Raw genomic sequence first — 23,662 nt, 5'->3', positions numbered from 1 at the left:
TTTAAAATATCAAATGAAATAAATATGAGACTTAGGTTTGAAAAGAAAAACGTGTTATTCTTTGTTAATCAGTTCTCAGCCCGCGAATACACTGAAGTTTCGAGATCAATTTCCGAGGTGAAGTCTGTAATCTCTAACCGAATTTTCCAAAGACTTCCCTGCGCAGGCACTTTAGAAGAATATTGCCATCAAAAAAACCTGTCCCTGGACCAAATAATCCCGATTATGGTCCCGGTTAGTTGGGATGATTGTGAACATTTTACCATTAAAACCCATGACTTCGGCTTCCAACAAAAGAGCTTGGATTCGACTACAATTAAACGTTTATTCGCCGAGTTCAAATCACAGCTATCCCCAAATCAAATTATACTGGCCACAGACGCATCCAAGAATGAGAATTCTACTGCGGTGGCGGCTATAAACTGCTCCTCGAAGGAAGTCATTAAGGGAACGGTTCACAACATTAACTCTGTGTTTTCAGGGGAGGGTTTTGCCATAGCTCTGGCTGTAATGAACTTTGTCAAAGAACATAAAGATTATATTTTATTGACTGACAGTTTATCTAATTTGACAGCCCTGAGATGCCTAAATTTCCATTCTCCCAAAAGTGCCCTTTTTGTGGCCCGCGTTATATTTGATGCCTTAAAGACATGTTCCTCGTTAGAACTGATATACACTCCTGCCCACGTTGGAATTGCAGAAAATGAACGGGCTGATGATTTAGCTAAGCAAGCGTTAACTTCTTCAAATATTTGTGACTGGATCTCGCCCGAAGACACTTGTTCAGTTTATACTAAAATCGTACGACATAAACAAGATTTAGAATGGGAAAATTCTAAATACTATGAAAAATACAAATGGCTTGTTTCTTTCAATCTTAAAAAACTTAAGTTATCTAGACGTAATGAGGTTTTAATATTACGATTAATATCTAGGACTCTTCCAGTAAATGCAGTTCTTCATAAATGTAGGCTCATTGAATCACCAAATTGTGCCCATTGCCAGATTCCAGAAACTTGTGAACATTTTGTTCTTTCTTGCAGTAGATACGAGTCAGCGAGAAATTCTCTCCGTGCTAAGTTGGGTTGTGTTCCACTCTCTTTTGACTGGATTTGTGATTTCTCCGTACAGGGTCGTGATAAAGTGAAGGCTATGTTGGCTTTCTTTGTGGCTTCTGACAGATTTTAAAAAAATTTTTGTGATATTCGAGTTTTGATTTTTGTGAACCCGGCACAAGCTAAGAATCCGTTCAGGAGCATACGCCGGAAAACAAACCTCATTCCTTCCTTCCTTCCTTTGCACATAAATAAAATTTTAAAAAATATATCCTACAAAATGACTGTAGCAAAGAAATGTACCTAAATCTTTATCGTTGATACCCAAATGATTGTCAAGTTCTGTACATATTTTAGAAACAAGAGATAAATACTCAAGTTTCCGAATTTCTTCCATGTTTACATTTGTTTGTTTACAAATAGAGACTTGTGATTCATTCACTTCGATTCATTTATTCGTGCTTCTTTTTATTTTTAATTATTTTTTTTATGTATAATAACAGCTAAATATCACAGTGGTTAAAAATATTGACATCTTCATTTTTTTTTTATTATTATTATTATTCGGGCTGGACAACGTATTACGCATTGTACTCAAATCTTCATTTCCAAATTTTTTACACTTTTTTATTTTCTCATATATAAAGAGAAAACAATGTAATCGTCAAAAAATCCAAATCCGAGATTCTGAGGAATTTTCGTGTTTAAGATCTTCCAAAAACGAAAAACACACTTTTGTCTGTCTGTGTGTGAAGACGATAACTCAAGAACGCTATGAGTGAGTTACACGGGTGAAATTTGTATACTGACTTAAGACCAATTTTCTAAATTTCTTTCAAATGTTGAACGAAGTCCATTTAGAAGAACTTTATTTATCCAGAGATCCGAGTACAAATGAACATAATAGCTTCAAAACATATAGAGCTACAAAGATAAAATTTGGAGCTCAGGCTTAATATCTTAAATGCATATTAGTTAAGAGATTGTCCATCTAGTTGCATCTGCTTTCGTATGAAATTAAGTACTCAAAAATGCAATAACGTAGGTAAATTAAATTTGACAAGTGATTATTTTCAGACCTAAATTTTCGCTTAAATCGTTTAAATGATAGACGTCTAAAATGGATGTTTGATTTTCTTTCTTTATTTAAGAAGCATGCAATTCTCATGTGCTGGGCTCTCAAATAAAAGTATTAACATTCGCGGCATTCATTGCTTTACCTTAGGTTTACAATGTTACTCAGAGAGAGAGAGGTAACAGTTTTATTAGAGAGCAAGTGTCGACAAATTCATTCCAAATTGTTTGATTATGTGAATTCGCATTTAAAGTTTTATTTCAACTGTCATAATTTCTAAGCTGTTTAAAAAAAACCACCTCCTATTAGTAATATTGTCCGCCATTCAGAATAGCGAACAACATCGTGGAGATATAGTACTGTCTCTTGTGCTAATAGGAATATTAGTTTCTATTATAATGATATGGGAGATTCATATGAAATACAATCTCTTTTCAAAGAATAGATAGCATATAATTATTCCTTCTGGCAATACAACAGAATTTAGCAGAATTGCAAACTGCACATTTTTTATTTAAACATTCAGCCATTGTTTTTTAAATTAATCACTTAAAAATATCAATGAACAAACCAGTTGCCAATAAAAAGGATAAAAAAAAATCCGATTCTTTTCGGCGTTTAAGAGAAGGAATCGATTTAATCGTAGGATATTAAACCTAAATTATAAAACGGGCAAAGTTGACAATTGTTTACATGATAATGCAGGCTCATAATGGGTAGAAGGTTAGGTCCACGATAGACGTTTCTTTTTTTCCCCTGATATTTTTCAAAGTAATTTAATTCATTTTCTTAAATTTGATTTACAAGAGCCACACACTTGAAGTTATTCAAATTAAAAAATCAACTATCATTTAAATTTCAGAACAATATACTCAGGATATTTTGCATGTTTTCAAATTCAATGCAATGTGTACTCCCCTCCCCCCCTGCAATTGGTTGACTAGCATACAAGTTAACAACTTTGATGTACTTTGTATTTGTTTGTCTTTATATCTATGATATTTAGATCGTGTTAAAATGGTATGCTTAAGGAAAATAATTTAATGGAATTCATCCATAAAAATGTTTTATTTCAAATTCTCAATTTAACATCCACCAAATTTTTAATGCTGCCAGAAAAGCTCTAATTTAGAACATTTCACAGCAATCTATGTATTTTTAATAAGGATACCTTAAAAAAAAAATATTTTTCATTTATTGGGAATTATTATTTTTAAAGCTAATTTATTTTCGTTTATTCTTACTTCTTTTGATATTTTTAGAATTAAAAAAAATGATGTTATTTTTTTATGCTTTAACAGTGGATTAATTTAAGAAAAGTCAATCACTCTTAGAGGAGAAAACCCATATTTCCATCCCATCCAAAATCTTCATTGCTTATTTAAATCAAAAATTTTCAATTTAATTATATTATATTTATTTGTGCAGCATTTCATATTACAGTAAATCAAAACATACAGCATCCTTCCCAAAAATCCAGAAATAAAAATTTATTTGAAATTTTTACTACTATCCTAATCATTGATTCTTAACTTGCCAAAACTGTCGTTTCAAAATTTTCTTTTTCTTGTTTCATATTTGAAAACTCTCTTTACAACAGACTTCTTTTAAAAGGTGCTTCAAATATGAATTTCACATTTCAGAAAGAATTTGCAAACACTTGTTTATTTTCATAATCAGGTCTGTACTGGCTAAACAAATTAATACTTGTATCAGTAAAAAATAATAATAATAATGCAAGAAATAGCTTCCTATTTAACATGTATTTGTATAAACTCCATTGACTACAATCATGAAGATAAGAAAAAGAAAAAAAAACATTCAATATATAAAAAATAAAAGACCTTTATTTATGTACAATCTTCTATTTACAGTCTATCAGCAACTAATTGTTCAATTAAATTAATTCCTCCTTCTCCTGACTCTGGATATTCTCCATGCATTAGGCTCCTCATATTTGTTGTAAAGTGGTTCCAGTCTCAGCTGCTTCTTGTGTTTACTGAGTTTGGTGGGATCGGCAAATTTATAGAAGGCAGGCGCAAACTCCACCATCCACTTGGGATCGATAGTTGTTACTTCTCGCATGTATTCCTTGGTCGTCTGTACCAATTCATGGTATACCACCCTGATGAAGAAACAACATCAAATCATTTTGCTCATTTAAATTATCAATAAGTGAATTTCTGAGTGCTGCTACTTAATGTGTAATGTAAAGACAATAAATTAAAAATATTAATATTTTGCAATAATAATAATTTATAGACATATTTTTTTATAAGTCATCTTATATTGCTTGACACAATTTACATGCCGATAACAAAATGCAAATAACCTTCATGACTTTTTACTGATTAGTGGTTATACATATGGAAAAAGTTTAAAAAATCTGACAAATATATTAATTTTACAAAATTTACCTAACTTGCATAAAAGACAAAAAGTATTACTTTTAGTATTAAATATTACTATTTTAATTTATGATCAAATATTACATGACATTACCCACTAATTTTGTTATATTCAGTACTAGTAAGGATTCAATCTAACTGGTCTGTATAAAATTGAATGTTAACAATATATCCAAGAAATAACTTAGAGGTTTAGTTTCCAGTAAATCTTACAGCTGTAATCTGCATTTGATATATAGAAATACTTATGATTATTATACACCAATTTTTCCAGCAACATCTGCATCAATCTTAGACATAACCAATGAAATCAGAACATTCACTGATAAATATCAATCATCTTTGAGCATTATTATGAATAAAAAATATTTGATTATTCTAATTACAGGTGATTTTCAAAGAAACAGAGCAAATATATGGGAAAATAAAAGCTTTGTTTTTCCATATATTTGGTTTTGAATGTATGTTCTTTTGCCAACATGTTTAAAAGGGAGGAAAAAAAATGAGGCTATTTGACTAAAAATTTGTAAAAATACTAAGCAATGGGCACAAGTAATACATCATAGTTGCTTATTTAAAATGAAATGAAACACAAACCATTCAGGCTGACGATTGAAGAGAGCACTGGATGGATGGATGTACACAACTTGACCATCCACCAAGGTGCGATAGCCTTCCTGAGGATCCTTCTTTGCAGCATTCCGAAAAAACCCACTGCAAATAGCTTTCTGAACACGAGCTGTGGTTTTACCACAAGACACAACATCCAGTTTATGTCTGCATGAAAGAAAATTCATAAAAGATTTGAATACAAATACTTAATGATAAATAAATTATTTTCCAATTTCTTACACATTATTTAAAATATAGTTTTAAAATGCATAACTTTTATTACTATATTTATTGACATCAGGAAATTATGTTCCTTATATGTTTCCATTTAAAGGAAATAAATGGCAGAAAATTTGTTGATCTAAGTGTATTGGGACCTCACTTAATAAGCATAATTCGTTCCCGAATTTTATTCATAAAGCAAAGTACTCACCAAGTGAAAAAAAAAAAAAAATTCTGTAGGAATCCACATAAAATAGGACAATGTATTATATTCCAAAAAAATATTTAAATAAATTTATAATTACATAATATAATATTATTTACTGCAAGAAAATTGTTTAAAGACATTTGTCTTTGGAATACACTTCAAAAATTTTGCAACAGTGAGACACAGTATTATTGTTAATAGTGCGCACAGTCACTGTTTTATCAGAGCGATGCTTCTCAACATTTGATGCGATTATTTCGCATGCTTTCAGCATTTCCTTTATTTCACTAAAGAACTGTTGCTCAGATGAGGCTCTTATTTCTTCCTCTCATAACTAAATCTCTTCTACAACTTTTTACTGTGGCAAAGAATATAGCTCCATAAGCAGGGCCACCGCGTGGGTATTAGGCACCCTTGTTCAAATGGAAATTTGGAGCCCCTTTATAGGGTTCTGTTGCACTGCAGCAAATTATGTGCTGCATCATATGATTTTCTCTCAATATACTATTTGAAAGTCGAAAGCCCATTTATGTCCTTTGCTACTAAATAAAGATCCAGATAAAAAAACTAATTTAACTAAAATTTTAGAAACATTTTTTTTTTTTTTTTTTTTTTTTGCAGGAAATTTATTTCTGAGAATTTAATGTGAAATTTTTTCTTCTTTCTGCCGATTCAAAATATTTAAGTAAATTAAACCAATATTAATACAAATTACTAAAAAGCATTTGTTATAAGCAATTGAAATATTGAAAACATCTCAGGTATAAACTTTTAATGAAAAAAAGCTATAATTATTAGTAATTTGTTTATAATTTTTTTCGATTATTTGGAAATTGTAATTGTATATCAGAAATAGATAAATCAAATTCTGCCCAATTAAGAGTAAGATTTATCTGGGTTTTATAGAGATAAATAAAAAGTTGCTTCTTGAATTATTTTATTAATTTCAAAGATAAAAGTTTTTCTTAATGAATTGTTTCTTTTTATGAATTTTTACTGCTATGAAAATAATGCTAATAATATATTTAGATTGTTCATTTACCTCTAAATAATAATCCTATTTTTTGGAGCAATTATAAACAAAAAATGATTTGAAAACAATTAATAACAGTACTTTGCATCCGAAGCAATTCACAGAATGTACGCACTTTATGAGCAGCGACTACGCATATGATTCAAAATAAAGGTATTCCCTGTTAATTCAAGAGCACATAACGCACGGTGGCGCCGCAACAGCTTCACAGCACGTAAAGAATAAATATATGCCGATACAAAACATTCCCAATTTCTGTTGTTACATGTTACAAATTCTTAGATTTTTAACCCGTTCCGTGTGGTAGCGCGAACTCCACACGGAACGTGTTATTGTTGTTTGTATCGGCAATCAAATTTTGTTTTACACAAAAGAAAACAACCCGCAGAAAGGAAAACAAAAGTAAAATAATATTAAAGTATAAAAGAAAATCTCATTTTATTGCTTAGAAAATATAAAACATGCAAAATTGCAAGCGTATAATTAACAACTTTATTTTAAGTAACATTAAATTAAAAAACTGTAAGTACTATAAAGTTTGGTGCCCCCCTGGCCCAGGCGCCCTTGTGCGGTGAACAATTTTGCCACCCCCACGCGGCAGCCCTGTCCATAAGTTATTTAGTAGTTTTGATTATGTTTTTTCATCAGCTAATCAATGCTGTTGCTACCCACCTCTTGCTCCAAAATCTTGATCGGAGACAAAATTTCGTTAATTAAGGCTTCACAAGCACATGCTGAAACTCTCGGAGTTGAATTCAATAAGCTATCTGACCCAAACTTGTTTCATGTAGATATGCAAACTCTCTATAAAGTAGCTCTCTAGACAGATTAATAAAAGTCAACCTAGCATATAATGTCAGAATGTCTCCTCTGCATTCATTCTATGAAATATGTTCGTTTAACAAATCACTTCTTTACATTTTATTTTGCTCTTTATGTGAGGTGCTCGTTATGCGGAATTTACCTTTGATTAATCAAAATAATATATCACATATCAAATTAACTGAAATTCTCAAAACATCAAAATTTTAAATGCAAAGAGAACAAAAAGAGAAAATATTTTTAGTTTCTCATGTCATCACAATTAGAAAATGATGTACAATATTGTACTATAACAAATAAATAAAAATCTGCATCAAATGTGTGCTTGGGAAAAAAGTTTACTTTGAAATTTTTCAGAAAACAATTACGGTAATATGAAACTTGCCAGATTCTTCTGGAATATATCATATAAAAAGCAGAATGATAGAATGAATCTAATTAAAAGCTTTAGTCAGAAATTTAATCAAATAGTTAAGTCTCTTCACAGAATTGGTAATTGAGTGATCTATTGAAGTTCCTATCAATTTGGTAATTGTCTCATTATGCATGCAAAATATTGAATTTAGAAAAAAGTTTCCTTGAATAAAATCTGTCATTTTATACATAAATAGGGATCTTGATAGCAGGATATATATACTAAAGACTGAACAAATCTTAACAGATAGTTTTCCTTCAATATTTTCTATTTCATTTCATTCATGCATCACATATTGAAGATGGACCATTACAGAATTTTAGAGAGAAATTTAATGCAGGAAACACCCTCATCATCTGATTTAATCAAAATTACAAAGCCCATTCCAATAGTCACTATGTAGTATCAAAACAGAACAATAATCTAACTGAAATCATGATTACAAAATCGTGAAGAAAATTAAACAATTTTCAAAGTAACTAATCAACAAATAATTTCTTTAATTTTTTTACATTTTTATTTCACAGTGCCAAACAAAAAGTGAGAGAAATAATTACCTATCCATAATCCCAAGTAATTGTTTTCGAACATCTTGAGCACGTTTTAAAGTTCGTATCTGTACAAAATTTTCATAGCACCATGCATTGGAAAACTTGTTATTTTTCCAGGAATTATAGACAGCCAGCAAAGTTAAATGATCTCCTTCAGGTTGATTAAATTTAGCCTTCTTCTGATCAGCTAAAGCTTGTTTATCCTATAAAAACAAATCAAATTACTGTGTAATAGAAATTCAATTCTCAAAAGTCAGAGTTATTTAATAACCAGTAAATATAAGAAATCTTTTAGAAAATCCTTTTCTACCTTTAAATTAAAAGTCCTAATAAATTCAGCATTTATCATCATGATGGTATTAGTATATTTATGCTTATAGAAATACTTTTAAATAATTTTTTTTATATTTATATAAGCAAACTACTTTTATATAAAAAATGTCTTTTTTAGTATTAAGTATAAAAAAATAATAAATTAAAACAAAACTTTTATATATTAATTTTATTAAGATTAAATAAAATAAAGCAAACAAGCATTTTAAGGAAACAAAAAATTATTCTATTATTCATCACCTAAATATCCTTATAAAAGAAATAAATTTTTCAATTTAATCATTCAATTAAAGTTTTAGGAACCATTAATACAAAGCTCTTAAGAATGTAAAAGACTCAGTTCCTCCTCTTATATCTGAGCTTTTTATTTAAATGGTTTCAAAGAGAGAAAAAATGTGGACAGACAAAATTCTAACAGAAACTTCTACTTTCAGATTCTTTCAAAATTTGCAGGTAAAAAAGTTAAGAAAATCAACACGCCTTCTATCGTGTCAACAATTTTCCTCGATCGATTTCATTCAAATTTGACAAGTTAATATCTTGAATTAAACTCCGCTATAATAATCTAATAATATTTTAAAATTCTATAATAATTATTTAATGTTATTCTTAGTTACCAATGCAAAATTTTTTTGATGAAAATAGGTTTCAAGGTGAAAAGTTTAAGAAGCACTGCTCTCTCTGGACAAATAAGATGAAAAAAATTTTGTTTGAATACTTACAAAATAAACTTATAAATCAAATATGTTAAAATTAAAATCTTTTCTTTATTGCATATTTCTTACTTACCAATTTTATAACCAATTTATTTACATTTAATGCAATTATAATTTTAAATAATCAACTAATCCAAGCAATTTTTCTATTTTGTTTTCCACTGTATTTTGATATAATCACTAATGAAAATTAGCTAAACTATGGTAGATTTATGATGGCAAATTTGTATCACTTTCATGCTCCACCTCAACAATACTTTTTGTCAAAATTCCTCCATTTTACAACGATTTTCCAAATTTATTTAGATATTTTGTTGCATATATAATGTATGCAGCAATAGAACATTTTAAAATGTTTATACGTATCAGAATGCATTTTCCCTTAAAATAATAATACAATAGTTGACTGTTATAAAATTAAAAATCAGAGCAGACTAATCATATTAGAAAGAGGAGAATAAACGCTAAATATGTTGGACCAAATTTAAATGACGCTTAAAAAATTCAATACAAGCCAATACCTTCAAATGAAAACATGTGAATGATAAATAAATAAAACAAATCTATATAACATATAAAAATATTTAAAAAAAATAAGTAATTCAAGTTTTTATTGAAATTTTTATCACTGAAAATCCATTCTGAATTGATCCAAGTGCTACAAAATAGAAAATAATTTCAGATAATCTCCTAGTAAAAAATTCAGAAAAATATTGAACCGTAGCCTTTAATTAAATAATAAGTAACTTTTCTAAAAGGTATTTAGAAAAGCATTTATATCTATTTGAAATTTTATTTTAAAATAAATATTTCTGTGCATCTGGTTAAAAGTCTATTTTATAATTTCTGACAGAACACTCAATTTAACATTTTGCACAAAAAGTTGAAAATTGAAAGGATAACAATTTTTAATTCCATCCTGCATAATTAATATGCATTTGATTTTATATTTTTACTTATAAGCTTGGTACTGTTGATTCTCAAAAATCTTAAATAATGTGTAAATACAGCCAGAAATGAACAACTAACTTTTCTGTTCAAGTATTATAAATTGATTATAATTTGTAATACTTGAATTAAATGTTTCTTCATGCTATATATATATAAAAAAAAGGGAGTACTTTATTTGAGAAAGTAGTTGTGCTAGTTAAAAACATATATAATGATTTTTCAAAATTTCTTTTAAAAAGATGTTAATTATATATTAGATAAATCTTGCTAAGTTTATAATTTGATTCATATTTCAATTCTTTAGTTGATGATAATCATGGCTCATATACTACTAAATTTAAAATCTTCTCTCATGAATAGAAAAAAAATTCTGATGTGAAATAATATTAAAAACCATTTTTACTTTTTATAAAAATGGTTTTTAGAGGAAAAAACCTGGTATTTATATGACTAAAAAATAAAGAAAAATTTGATCAAAACTGTCTACATTTTGAATGCAAAATAAGAATCTGATAACAATTTTATACACACTATTTTTTATACATTACTCATTTGTTGACTTTTCAATCAATAAATAGAATCTATCATAAATTTATATGTATGTCTTTTATAAATAACAGAGTGTGATGTTTTTAAAACTTTACATTTTACTAAATTAGAAGTGTTCAAAAAACTGTTTTTACCGGTCTAACTATACACACACATCTGAATATAAGGTAATCTGAATATAAGGTTACACATACATCTGAATATAAGGTAAGAAAATTTACCTTTGGTCTGTAAAATACATTTTGTACAGACAGCATTGAAACTATAGTGAGGATTTCTTCACTGCATGCTAAATGAACAGACATGATGAGCATCTTTGAAAGATTAGGTTCCATGGGAAATTCGGCCATCTAGGATTATAGAAGCAAGAAATTCAAATGAATTTTAAATAAAATGAGGTTAGACAAAAGTGGTTTTAGTGGAAGTGGAAAGACTTTAAAACATATATTTAAATACCTTTTGAAAAAATTGAGCATACAAACTAAACCATTCTAAATATGCATTAAAAAATTATTTCTACAATTAATAATTATTTCACAATTTCAGAGGACACAATTTATATATAAAAAATCATTTAAATATTACCAAATAGAAAAAATATATAGAAAGTTTCATTTTTTTTTTTATTTAGAAAATACTGAAAATTATAGGAAAAACTCAATTAACTCATGTTTTCTGCTCAAATGCTATTCTTTTTCTTAAATTAATTTAATAAGTTAATTTAATGTTGCTTTATGTGTCACAGCTTTACTATAGTTCCAAATATTTACCAATTCAGATGAAAGTAAATTGTGATTTTTTAACATAACTGAGCACACAAATTACAGAGAAAATTAAATTATTAATCATCTGAATTAAAACCTGAAATATAATGAAAAGAAATGTATTATTGAACTCTGTTTATGGTCAGTGCAAAAATAAAATTTTAAAAATCAATGCAAAAAAAAAAAAAATACAGCTTAAAATCAAGAATAATGAGTATTTTCTTACCCTTCTTCCTAGACGAGTTAGCAAACCTTCATCATCAAGAGCACTTAGGGAATGTAATTGTTCTAAGGCCATTATAAGAGACTATTGTAAAAATAAAAATAAATTTAATAAAAATAAAATAGATTAAAACAAACAATAGAATAATATTTTATATAAAAATATAATCAATATTATTGTATCATCAATCCAGAAATGATTCTCTATTTTTTAGGGAACCATTTTACCATGGAATTTCTGAATTTTTTACACCTCAAAGAAACTATTCCATACCTATTAACATAAATTCATTTAAAATTGAATTATGAATGCTTTGAATTATTTGTTATTCCGAATTTAAGAAATGAAATAACAATTATAATTTTAATGAAATGTTATTAAGATTCTAAGGTACATAAAAATTATGAGCATTCAAATAAATGAAATCGAGTTGCCATATATAGAATAAGGTAATTTCAGCTTCATAACTATTTTGAGAACATTCAACAAACCTTCAGATCACAATGGAAATGAGGAATTTCCAAGTAATTAAAAAAAATATTACATTTTATTCAAATAAAATAATATTTATGAATTTCAATTTATTTCTCTCTCTTCTTTCCAGAATATCTTTAAAAATGTATGAATGTACAGTTAGGTGAACAAATATAATTAAAAATCTTGCTAAAGTAGTATACACACATCCTTTTACTGCAATCAAATATATCAAAAGACATTAACTGCTTTTAATAGCATTTTAACAATTAACATTACTGTAATGTCATTCAGAAATATGCATCAGTGCAGAAAGAAAAATATTTTATGATTTAATACCTAAATTGTCTAGAAACCAAATCTTGTTCTAAAATTTTGAATAGACTTACTTCTGGTGGAGGTGCATCCATAAAATCAAAAGATAGCAGATCATTAATCCCCATAGCTTTCAGCTGCAAAACTGTATGAGCCAGATTTGTCCTTTGAATTTCAGGTACTGGTGTGGTTAGCATTTCATCTCTGTATGATCTTTCTGTATACAGTCTATAACATTTCCCAGGTCCTGTCCGTCCTGCACGACCCGCTCTCTGCTTTGCTTGAGCCTACCATATCATCAAAATTATGAATTTACGACAATTAAAAAGTAATATCAAATCTATAGATAATTAAATACAAATATGCATTCAAAATTTTAAGCTAAACAAATCTGTAATGTAAATTTATAAATTATGTATATTTAATTTTTTAATTTATATAAAAAAAATTTTTGATGATAACTAATGAACAAACTTTATATAGATTTTGATAGTTCATTATTTAAGACAACTTATCGTGATATAATTTGAATTCTATGTAAAATGCATGAAAATACAAACATAAATACTTTTTTAAGCATACAGTTATACAAATATTTGTATAATTATGATCATGATAAAAACAACACATTTTTAGAAATCTTAGAACCAGATTTTTGAATATACTTACTTGTGATATAGGTGTTACTACTAGAGAATCCATTCCAGTTTTAGAATTGTAAACATTTTGCTTCACAAATCCAGGGTCAACAACATAATAGATTCCATCAATTGTCAAAGATGTTTCTGCAATATTTGTTGCTATCACAACCTATCAAGAAATAATTATGCATAATGGATTGTAAGGAAAAAAAGTAAAAGATAACAGTTTTATTCATAATAATTCAATAAAATCATTGTATTTTACTGAAAGTAGAAAAAAATGGGTACTAATTAATTATGATTCATCATAAATTATATTTAAAATTTTAAATGAAGCATTTGAAGGGATAAATACTATTACATAAGCAAAATCGTATTGTGACATTAATTTTTTTAAATGTATTTTATATGCAATTTGATCACAACATGCACTGATAAAACATGATCAGATAGAATTTGACCTTGAACACAAAACTCTCTCATTGCCCTAGTGTATGATTCTTGCCTTTTAAGGTATTGTCTTCTTTGAATCATATATACTAACAGATGCAATAACAGAACATAGATGAAAGCTCTGAATAATCATCAGATTATAAAATATATCATTAATGTAAATCCAATAAAATAAAAAGATTGATAAATATGCAGAGGTTCTTCTCACACAGAAAGCAGATATTCATAATGATATTTATTGTTGTATTTCAACCTTAAGGGATTATCCCATTTATTTACAAGAGGAAGGGAGAAAATTTTGTTTCCTTTTTAAAGTGTCTGAAAGACAAAATATGCCAGACATAAATTGCATAGGAAGCAGAGAAATAATTCCACATTTAATTTTTTCATAAAATTCTCTTAGAAACTGTTGAAGATAATTTCTTCATAACTGTCATCTAAAAATCTTTTTAATGTACATCCTCATTTAAAGTAACAATCTAATAAGGTTTTTTTTTTTTTTTTTTTTTTAAGCAGCATCAAAAATTGAAGACATTTGAGAATAGTATGAAGAAGAAAAAAAATCAGCATTCAAATGATAAAATAAACTTTTGCAATAATAATTTAAGAACCAAGTTTTATAGCAGTTATTTATATTTTTAGAAAAACACTATCACAACTCAAAAAGACACATTTTTTTTATGATGATTAATTTAGGAATGATACTATAAATACCAAAAATACATGTTTTTAATAAAAATCAAACAAGTTATTGAACAGTAAACAAAAGAGAGACATCTATTAGAGATATTATTTTCCATTTAAATACAAAAACACTTAAAATTTATTCTTCAAACCTTTCTTGAACCAGGTGGTGCAGGTTCAAAAATTCGTGTTTGCATTTCACTGGGAAGAGCAGAATACACAGGCAGAATAATAAGCTCTGGAACCTCTGGACCTAATGATTTCATTCGTTCATATAAAATCTCACAGGCAGTATCAATTTCTTCTTGACCAGTGAGAAAAAGCAATATATCACCTGAGAATAAAATAAATATTTTTCAATGTGAAAAAATAACGAAGATATTAATCATATAAAATCAACTTGGAACTTTTAATAATTAGGTTACCATCCAATTACTTTTTAAAAATAATCATAATAGTTTTTTATAGGGAAAATTTTAATTTTCAACTGCAAGTAACAATAAGATCATATTCTATTAGAAACACTTCTCTCTATCTCAATTACAGAAAATTAATGTTCTAAAAAAAATTTGTGTGGTTAAAAATTATAAAAAGATTGTGAATCTTGAAAGAATATTATTAAACCTTTTATTTGAACAAGCAATTGAAATGGAATTTAGTACAAGTTTTATGATATTGCACACAAAGTTTCATTAAAAATCTAATCATGAAAATTAAATGAATATTAAAAGTTATAAAAAGATTTTTTATATCATAAAGATTTTTTATATGTTTATATTAAAAATATTTATATATTTTCCTTAATATTAGAAGCATACAAAAGTCGTAAAATTGAAAAATAATTTTATTAAATACCAAAATCCGAATTATACCTTATTATTGGAAATAGTAATCAAATTTTTAAAAAATTGTAAATTCAAATAAAGAGTTAACAATTTATTGAAAGACATGCAAACAAATATTTAGATCACCTGGTGGTTCAGTAAGATGTATTTGCATCACAGTGATCAGTGATGCATCCAAATAGTCATTTTCTGGTTCTTTGGTGTACAAAATTTCTACAGGATAAGTTCGCCCAGGAATAGTAAAAATAGGCTAAAAAATTTTAATATTTCATTAAGACACTGAATGAATAAGAATAAACAAAAGCAATCATAAACTTTTCACTCCCTTTATTACTTTATAAGATAAATGGAAATCAAAATTTTGCTTCAGACAAGAATAAAAATTTTTAGCCCTCCAAACATAGAAAATATTTGGGCACATATTAACATATACAGTGATTTTAAAAATATTGAGAAGCAGGAAAAATGTAACATTTCTTAATAATTTAATTATATACTTTGATTCCTTTTATCATCACATATAATTTATATATGATATTTAATTATTTCATACTTTTAATGATATATTTAATCATAGTAAATCATACCATAAAAACTAAAAATATACAAGATGATTAAAAAAAATCTTCATAATAATAATAATAATAAAATATAAATTGTTACCCTCAAGAAATACACATTTTATTATATTAATGGTATTAACATATTCTCAATCATCTCTTCTCGATTATTAGAAAATTAAACAACTTCTATGCAAAATTTATCAAAAAAAAAAAAAAATGATATAACCAATTCCCATATTTCTATGCTCTACACATGCTTTAAATCACATTAAGAACTACAACATATCAAATCAAGAAATAGCAAAGTCTTCAACAAAATATCTTCAACAAAATACTTCATTAAAAAATTACATTTCATCAAGAAAACTCATCTGAAGAATGCATACATATACAAGCAGAATTACTATATTATATATTAATGCTTACCGCTTCAAAAAAGTATTGTGAAAACTTAACAGCATCCAAAGTAGCTGATGTAACTATGAGCTTTAATTCTGGACGCCTCTTTACAGCCTAAAAAAAAATATGAAAAATAAAAACATTAATTAAACAATTTCAATTTTTTTAAATTATAAAGATACAATTGTAAATACTTTCTATTCCAAATTAAGTTTCTTCACATCTTTTTTTAATATATCATACTTCATATATAATCCCAAAATGAAAATAATAAATAAGTAAAATAATCAGCATAATGATTAAATTTCAGGAGATTCAGATATTGATTAAGCTTTAATAAAAAGTGTTCAGCAAATGTATTTCTAGAAGGAAAGGGGGGGGGATTGTTTAAATCAATGGTACAAAAACTTTTTCAGTTCTCTATAACTTGAAGAATTCATGCTGCCCTGTACTAAAGTCCAAAAAAATATTTTTTGCAAAACAATCAATAATTTTTACATTGGACAGACGAAAATAATTAGAACACATTTTAGGTCACTGATAAACACTCTTTAATAGCTATTGCTATGGAAAAATCTTGTCATTACAATAAGTTTTCTCAAATACAGGAATTCAATTAAATACAGCAATCCTTATTTTCATTTCCACAATCATTTTATAATAGTCACTGCTAACAATCCAACTTAACACAATTAAGAAATAGTAAATCAAATTAAAATTGTCATAATTTTAGTAATGAAAATTATATAATCTGTGTGAGGAAATCTAGCTATCCAAAGCGCTGCAGTACACACTGGGAATCAGCAGTTTAGACTTTCAATAAACACTTGCAAAATAATCAATAGTCTGAAAATGTCCCATAAAATATTATTTGCAAAATAACTCACAATATACAAAAGAGTTGATGTCTGTATTTTTATATATATATATAATTTAGTGATAACTTTTGCATTTTATTATAAATCGTTAAAAATATGAATATAAATAAACTTTTCCAATTTCTCAAAAATTACATCAATTATGTTCTAATTCTGAACCAAGAAAATCTCCTATTGTAGATTGAATGCATTATCAAAATACAAGTCATTTCCAAGATGAAAACTAAAACTTAATTTTGAAATACATTGTGATAATTAGTTTTGTAATACATTGAGCAATTATTCAACAACAACAACAACAAAAAACAGAATGTAATATAATGCTGAAAAATAAATAACTATATTAATATCCTACTTAATTTATTAAATGCATCAACTACTTTACACTATGTGCATTCAAAAATTTATGTCTGATTAATCTAATGGTAGCATTTTAATAGTAATTTCAAAATATATAATTACAAAAGTTCCTTATTATAATTATATCGCTATTTTTAAGGAACAAGAGAAAGAAGGAATGAGGAAGAGAGAAAAAAATATAACATACATTTTTCAACAAGCCAAACAGGACATCAGTATGGATTGTCCTTTCATGAGCTTCATCAAGCATTACTACTGCATAGCTTTTGAGATCTGGATCAACTAGACATTCTCTGAGTAACATACCATCTGTCATGTATTTAATAACTGTCTCAGGACTTGTACAATCCTCAAAACGAATGGTGTAACCCACCTAAAAAAACATGAATAACAATGTCAAAAAATGTGTTTATTTTTTTTTTATTTTTTGTCTTTTTCAAAATAAATAAAATAAAATATTTAAACTTTAATCCGTGTATAAATCACATGATAAAAGTATTGCAAGTTTTATGATATAAATATAAAAAAAATATCATTTAAGACTAAAGTATTCAAAACATTAGCAGATTTCAATTAACTCAGAAGATCCCTCTTTATGAATATTTAAAATAAGTAATATTTATATGACAGTTCAAAATAAAACATATACAAATACACTTATTAGACTTCATCAACTTAAAAAAACTAAAAAACTAAATTTAATTATTCAAACTTAATCCAATAGATAAATCACATCTAAACTCAATTACTCAATGTATTATAGATTTAAACATTTTAAGAATCATTAAATAAACAAGATGTGATAGATTTCATTTTACAAATTATTAACATAAAAACTAAATCAGACCATTTTTATAAATTACATAAGAATGAGCAATCTCAAGAATGAATAATTTATAGATACTAACTTCCTGACCCAACCGACAACCAAATTCTTCAGCTACTCTTTTAGCAACCGACATAGCAGCCACACGCCTAGGCTGAGTGCATCCAATTTTGCCCCTAGCAGTGAAACCTGCCTCTGCAAGATATTGTGTCATCTGAGTAGTCTTTCCTGATCCTGTTTCACCAATTACAATAAGGATCTGATTATCAGTCACAGCCTAAAAAAAAGAAAATGCATATTAATACATGATAAAAAAAATTTTAATTTTCTATTTAAAGAAGCAATAAACAGAAAATAGTTTACATTATTTTAAATTAGTACTGGAATTCAATTGATTACTTGTTTTAAGCTACTTCATACTAGTAATAACTACAAATCCTATTATCTGTTATAGGTTATAGTTCAGTTTTTAACAAACCTTCCAGAAAAAAAATAGAATTAACAAAATTTTACAAAATACACTTTGAGGAATTTAATTAAAAGAAAAAGGAAAGAAGCCTGGTGCAGAATGACCAGCATTTCTGCTGTCTGATATTCCTAAACTTTTCCCTTTTACTTCCAGTTTTCTAAAAAATTCAACTGCCTCTTTGGTGAAGTATACAAAATATTCAGAGTAATTTTGCTTCATTTTCTTCCTCTTATGATTTGTACAGTATATTCTTAATAGTATGTGCAAAATAGTCTATGAGTTTTTTAAAGTAAAATCAATATCGGAAAAAAATTAAATAGTGTGTACTAAGCATATAATTAATTATAAATAATATAAAGTTAATATATATATGGATTATAAAAGTGTTCACACATATTGAGAAGTATTTAATAGATTGAATTTCGAAAAAAATACAAAATTTAATCAGCTACACTTTCACAAACAACAAGAAAACCAAAGACACAAAAAATATTGTCATTTTCAATTTTATCACTATCGCATGATTATTTGTTCAAACATTACGCCATTTAATAGAATTACGAATTTAGATATATCTGAATACTACAGAAAAGAATTAAATAACACTGAACTAACCAATTAAATGGTTTATAAAATTATGAAAAAATTTCATGAAAATTAGGAAGCAATTAAAAATATTTTCTTTTACTTCATTATTAATTTCAATTGAAATCGATGTCAAAATTCGAAGTCAAAGATAATTGTTCAAAATTATCATGTATACCTTTATAAGATCATCTTTCAGTTTGTAGATAGGAAGACTCTGCCTTTGTTCCAAAATAGAAAGTTGTGTTTTTTTACCATATGATGCTTTGGAACCACCACTTATATGCTTTTTCCATTCTGGGAGGTCCTGAGTAGACAATCCTATACCACGCATATTTGCTGCTAATGTTCGACCCTCAGCTGAAGAAGACAACAGCACATTAGATAAAATAAAAGATTTTTTTTTTTAAATCAAACATAAAATTGACAACAATGGGTTATTTTGAAAATCACAGTTTAATGTACAGAATTTAGACAATCCACTTTCGAGAAAAAAATCTCAAATTATAAATCATTTCTAAAACAATTTATTAATTGAATGAATAAAATAATAAAAACATGTTATTCCTTAAAATAAATACAAAGTTGTCACAAATTACCATTTTATATTTATTTAGTTCGTATTCTTTGTATAGCCAAAGCAATTATAAATTCAAATTAACTATTTATCATAACATAGTCTAAAAAATAAAATTAATGAAAGTGAATCTATTATATTCATTAGTATTTGATAAGAAAGAATAAGAAAATCATTAATTTTCAAACTGATAACTGTATTTAAACCCTCTTGAAACGTGAAAGAGGAAATGGAGTCAAAAACTATCTATACTTTCATTGTTAATACAATACAATAGAAAGTATCCATACGGAATTATTAAATGCCTTTCTATTCATGAAGTCCCCATTCTATTCTCTTTCTTTTCATGAAAAAAATGTAATTTCTAAAGGATTCAATTGCTCATAAAACTTATGCCTTAATAATTTGCTATAGACCTTAAAATTATAATAGGAAGCTAAAAAGTGAAGCGAAACATGAAAAGTTTAAAAGATTGAAGGATAATAAATAAAGTTTCCTGAATCAAAATTGAAACAAATAATTAAAGCAATCCTACTTTCCTTTAAAAAATATGTGTTAACTATTTTTCAATTTATAGAATATTTCTTCCTTTTGTTGCTTTACAAAAAATATTTCGCAATTTGAATTCAAGAATATTGAATGCATACCATCTGGTAGAGGATCAATCCAATGCTTGTTGAGGCCAGCAGGAATAGAATCCATTTCAGCTTCCCGTTGTTGCTGTTTCTGTTCACGACGTTCTTTAGCTAATGCAGACTGCATCATAGCTGCCTGTGCTAAAGAACCATCTGGATTCTTGAAAACAAAACATAAAATTTTTTTACTATGCAAATACTATATAGAATTACTTTAAATTTAGAGTCATACTTGTATTAAGTAATGGTGCATAAAACTATATCTTATTTTAAAATGCAATTACAAAGTTGTCAGCAACAAAAAAAAGTTTTTGTTAATCGACATCTTTACAAAATCGTCTTCAAGATTATTAGTTCCACAAAATGAAGAAATATAAATATTTATAAATTCATTATCTAGTGTTTAGTATATTACTTTAAATAATTAGATAAAATTTTATTTTCATTAATAATGTATATTCATATTTTGGCAGTTATGAATTAATTCTTTTCCAGTAAATTATGAAAAGCTAATACAAAAATATAGGAAAAAAATTTAATTGAGTAAAGAACACACATGCACATAAAAATAGCAGCTGAATTAATAATTATTGTTTTTAAATGTTTGATTCAATTCAGTACCTTGAGAAATACTGCTTCGTTAGAAACTTAATACTAAAGTATCAAATGGACATAGTGAAGCAATTAAAAATGAAGTTAACCATTTTTTAGGTCTATTGAAAACTGTATGAATTGCATGTAGTTGTAACAGTATAAATTGAAACTGTATCTAATTGTATGAATTCACAATGCAAAGTTGACACAATAATAATCCCTTGAATAACAAAATATTTGTTGACTTTATTATTTACTAAGCATTTTTGAAGCAAGAAACATTAGAATCTTTCTGAAATATTTCATAAAAACAACTATATTTCAAAATAAGAGCATAAAATTTGGTTCATTATTGCATAGCTGTGCCCATAAGTGCCTAATATTTTCAAAATTGAGAGAGTTTTACCAAATCAAAGATAAAATGTTCTACAAAATGTTAAAAAAAAAAAAAAATATCACTAACTTTAAATTTACTATCCAAAATTTCAGTATAAAAAAAGCACAAAGGATATTAAAAAATATTTTTAAATAAAATGCAATTTTGGTTTTGAACAATGAAACCAATAAAGGATTTTAAATCTTAATTAAAAAATTTTTTAAAGAAAGGGCTATTATGATATACATTTAATTTTTGTAAACGCATAAAGAAATTAGTAGCATGAAATATGTCTGTAAAAACAATAAAATAGCACAGAAACATTAAAGAAGACAGATTAATGTAATAGATAAAAAAAAATGGTTATCACATATCATTAAAAAATTGAGCTTCTAATATACAATGGCATACCTTCATAATTCTAACAGGACTTAAATCTTGCATATTAGCTCTACCATGTCCAGACAAGAAAGCTGGTTCATCCTCTACAAGTTCAATTTCAATATCTTCATCTGAAAGAAAAGAAAAAAAATGTAAATTTTCACCAAAATATTCTGAAATTTATCATTTAATTTATAGATAATTATTTAATTTACCATCATCTTCTTCTTTTGGTAATAACCCTGTTGATTCATCAAAATCTGGTAACTCAGACTTATCAATACAATTTGCAGCAAGCATCTGGAAATGGACATACATGTATTTAAGTTGTTTTTTTTAATTCTTTAAAAAATTAACAAATTAAAATGTTTTTTTTTTAAAAAAATTTCAAATATCATATAAGAAGAAAATTGTTCATGAATACTTTTATACTAAATTTTTAATGTCAAATTTTGAAAAGACGTCTTCATAAAAGAAATTATATCACAGAAATTCTCTTTGAAAGTACTCATATTGCTACACAATACAGAAGAAATTAAAAAAGAGATACTTTGTAATATAATTATCAGATAAGTTCATTCAGTATAGAATCATTATGAAAATCTTTGTGTTTGCATAATCTAGAAGGAATTTAAAGGAATTCAGAGATCCAAATATGTTAATTACATTTAAAATACAATAATATTATATCTGAAATTATTTAAATGGGAAGACTAATACAGCATATTGTCTTTTCTATAACTCTCAGCATGAGATGGTACTAATTACAGCAATGTTTTAAATAAATCAAGTGGAAAAAATGTATTTACAATGATAGACATTAATTTAATAGACCTATTGAACTCTGGCTGCATCCATAGCTAGAATTCAATATACCTAAAAAATGAAGAAATGAGTGATTTTTATCATTAAAAGAAGTTAAATACTTGTTTTATTTCCCATCTTTCAGGTGAAGAGATTCGTTGGACATGCCTCCTAGTGTCAACATCACTATCATCAACTTTGGAGATAAGAGGAAGACTAGATGGTCGATCTGGATTTCTCAAAATATCTTGTGTAGAGACTTTCCTCATGGATTCTGTGTTAGAAACAGCTGGATTCAAATCTTCTCCTGTTTCTTGATCCACATCCTGCAAATAATATAAATTGAAAGCTCTATGAAAATCCTTACCAATGAAATAAAAGCATGGCTAATTCAGTGTGAAAGACACCTCAATAAAAAATTCGAACTGAAAAAATAACAGTCTCAAACAATAAGAACATCAAAAGAAAACAACCATTTTTTGAAAATACAAATGCCAATATTTATTTTTAAATAGTCACCATTAGGACCAATTGGTTCATTGGTGATACTGCTTATATTTAATTTAATTTAGATATAAAATTATGTCCATGATTCATAAAAATATGAGACATTTAAATTGTATTATTTTAATTATCTTACATACAGCCTGGTCACTATGTACGTGAACATATCTGTTCATGCAGTTCACCTATCTTCTAAATTTGATAGCATTGCAGCAACTTTCAAATTATTCTTGTAAATGACAAACAAACAAGGGCGTTTAAACAGAAATAATTATTCTTTTTTAACTTTCAAAAATGGGAGAAAAATACACAATTAAATATTTCATGAAACAATGAAAATGGTTTGAATTTCAGGATAATAA

The 23,662-nt window shown here is 26.7% G+C and overlaps 2 protein-coding genes across 4 annotated transcripts in view; both read right to left on the bottom strand.

The window, feature by feature from the left end:
- The window catches only part of LOC129988045 (ATP-dependent RNA helicase DHX8-like), a 43,345-nt gene extending 41,856 nt beyond the window's left edge, over positions 1–1,489 (bottom strand). For both annotated transcript variants that reach the window (XM_056096139.1, XM_056096140.1), the window contains exon 1: positions 1,359–1,489. In XM_056096139.1, coding sequence (XP_055952114.1) covers positions 1,359–1,452 — 94 coding nt within the window. In that variant the 5' untranslated portion in view covers positions 1,453–1,489. The remainder of the gene's footprint in view (positions 1–1,358) is intronic.
- Positions 1,490–3,959: 2,470 nt separating this feature from the next.
- The window catches only part of LOC129988044 (ATP-dependent RNA helicase DHX8-like), a 35,204-nt gene continuing 15,501 nt past the window's right edge, over positions 3,960–23,662 (bottom strand). For both annotated transcript variants that reach the window (XM_056096137.1, XM_056096138.1), the window contains exons 9-25: positions 22,919–23,122; positions 22,208–22,292; positions 22,023–22,123; positions 20,654–20,801; positions 19,608–19,789; positions 18,458–18,652; positions 17,737–17,922; positions 16,339–16,425; positions 15,476–15,599; positions 14,657–14,838; positions 13,396–13,536; positions 12,801–13,013; positions 11,941–12,021; positions 11,172–11,300; positions 8,408–8,604; positions 5,136–5,315; positions 3,960–4,255 (exon numbers count right to left, since the gene is read on the bottom strand). In XM_056096137.1, the coding sequence (XP_055952112.1) occupies positions 4,033–4,255; positions 5,136–5,315; positions 8,408–8,604; positions 11,172–11,300; positions 11,941–12,021; positions 12,801–13,013; positions 13,396–13,536; positions 14,657–14,838; positions 15,476–15,599; positions 16,339–16,425; positions 17,737–17,922; positions 18,458–18,652; positions 19,608–19,789; positions 20,654–20,801; positions 22,023–22,123; positions 22,208–22,292; positions 22,919–23,122 (2,658 nt within the window). In that variant the 3' untranslated portion in view covers positions 3,960–4,032. The remainder of the gene's footprint in view (positions 4,256–5,135; positions 5,316–8,407; positions 8,605–11,171; positions 11,301–11,940; positions 12,022–12,800; positions 13,014–13,395; positions 13,537–14,656; positions 14,839–15,475; positions 15,600–16,338; positions 16,426–17,736; positions 17,923–18,457; positions 18,653–19,607; positions 19,790–20,653; positions 20,802–22,022; positions 22,124–22,207; positions 22,293–22,918; positions 23,123–23,662) is intronic.

This window comes from Argiope bruennichi, chromosome 10 (assembly GCF_947563725.1).
Source record: "Argiope bruennichi chromosome 10, qqArgBrue1.1, whole genome shotgun sequence".
In the NCBI taxonomy this organism is placed as follows: domain Eukaryota; kingdom Metazoa; phylum Arthropoda; class Arachnida; order Araneae; family Araneidae; genus Argiope; species Argiope bruennichi.
This window is presented reverse-complemented; position numbering and strand designations above follow the sequence as displayed.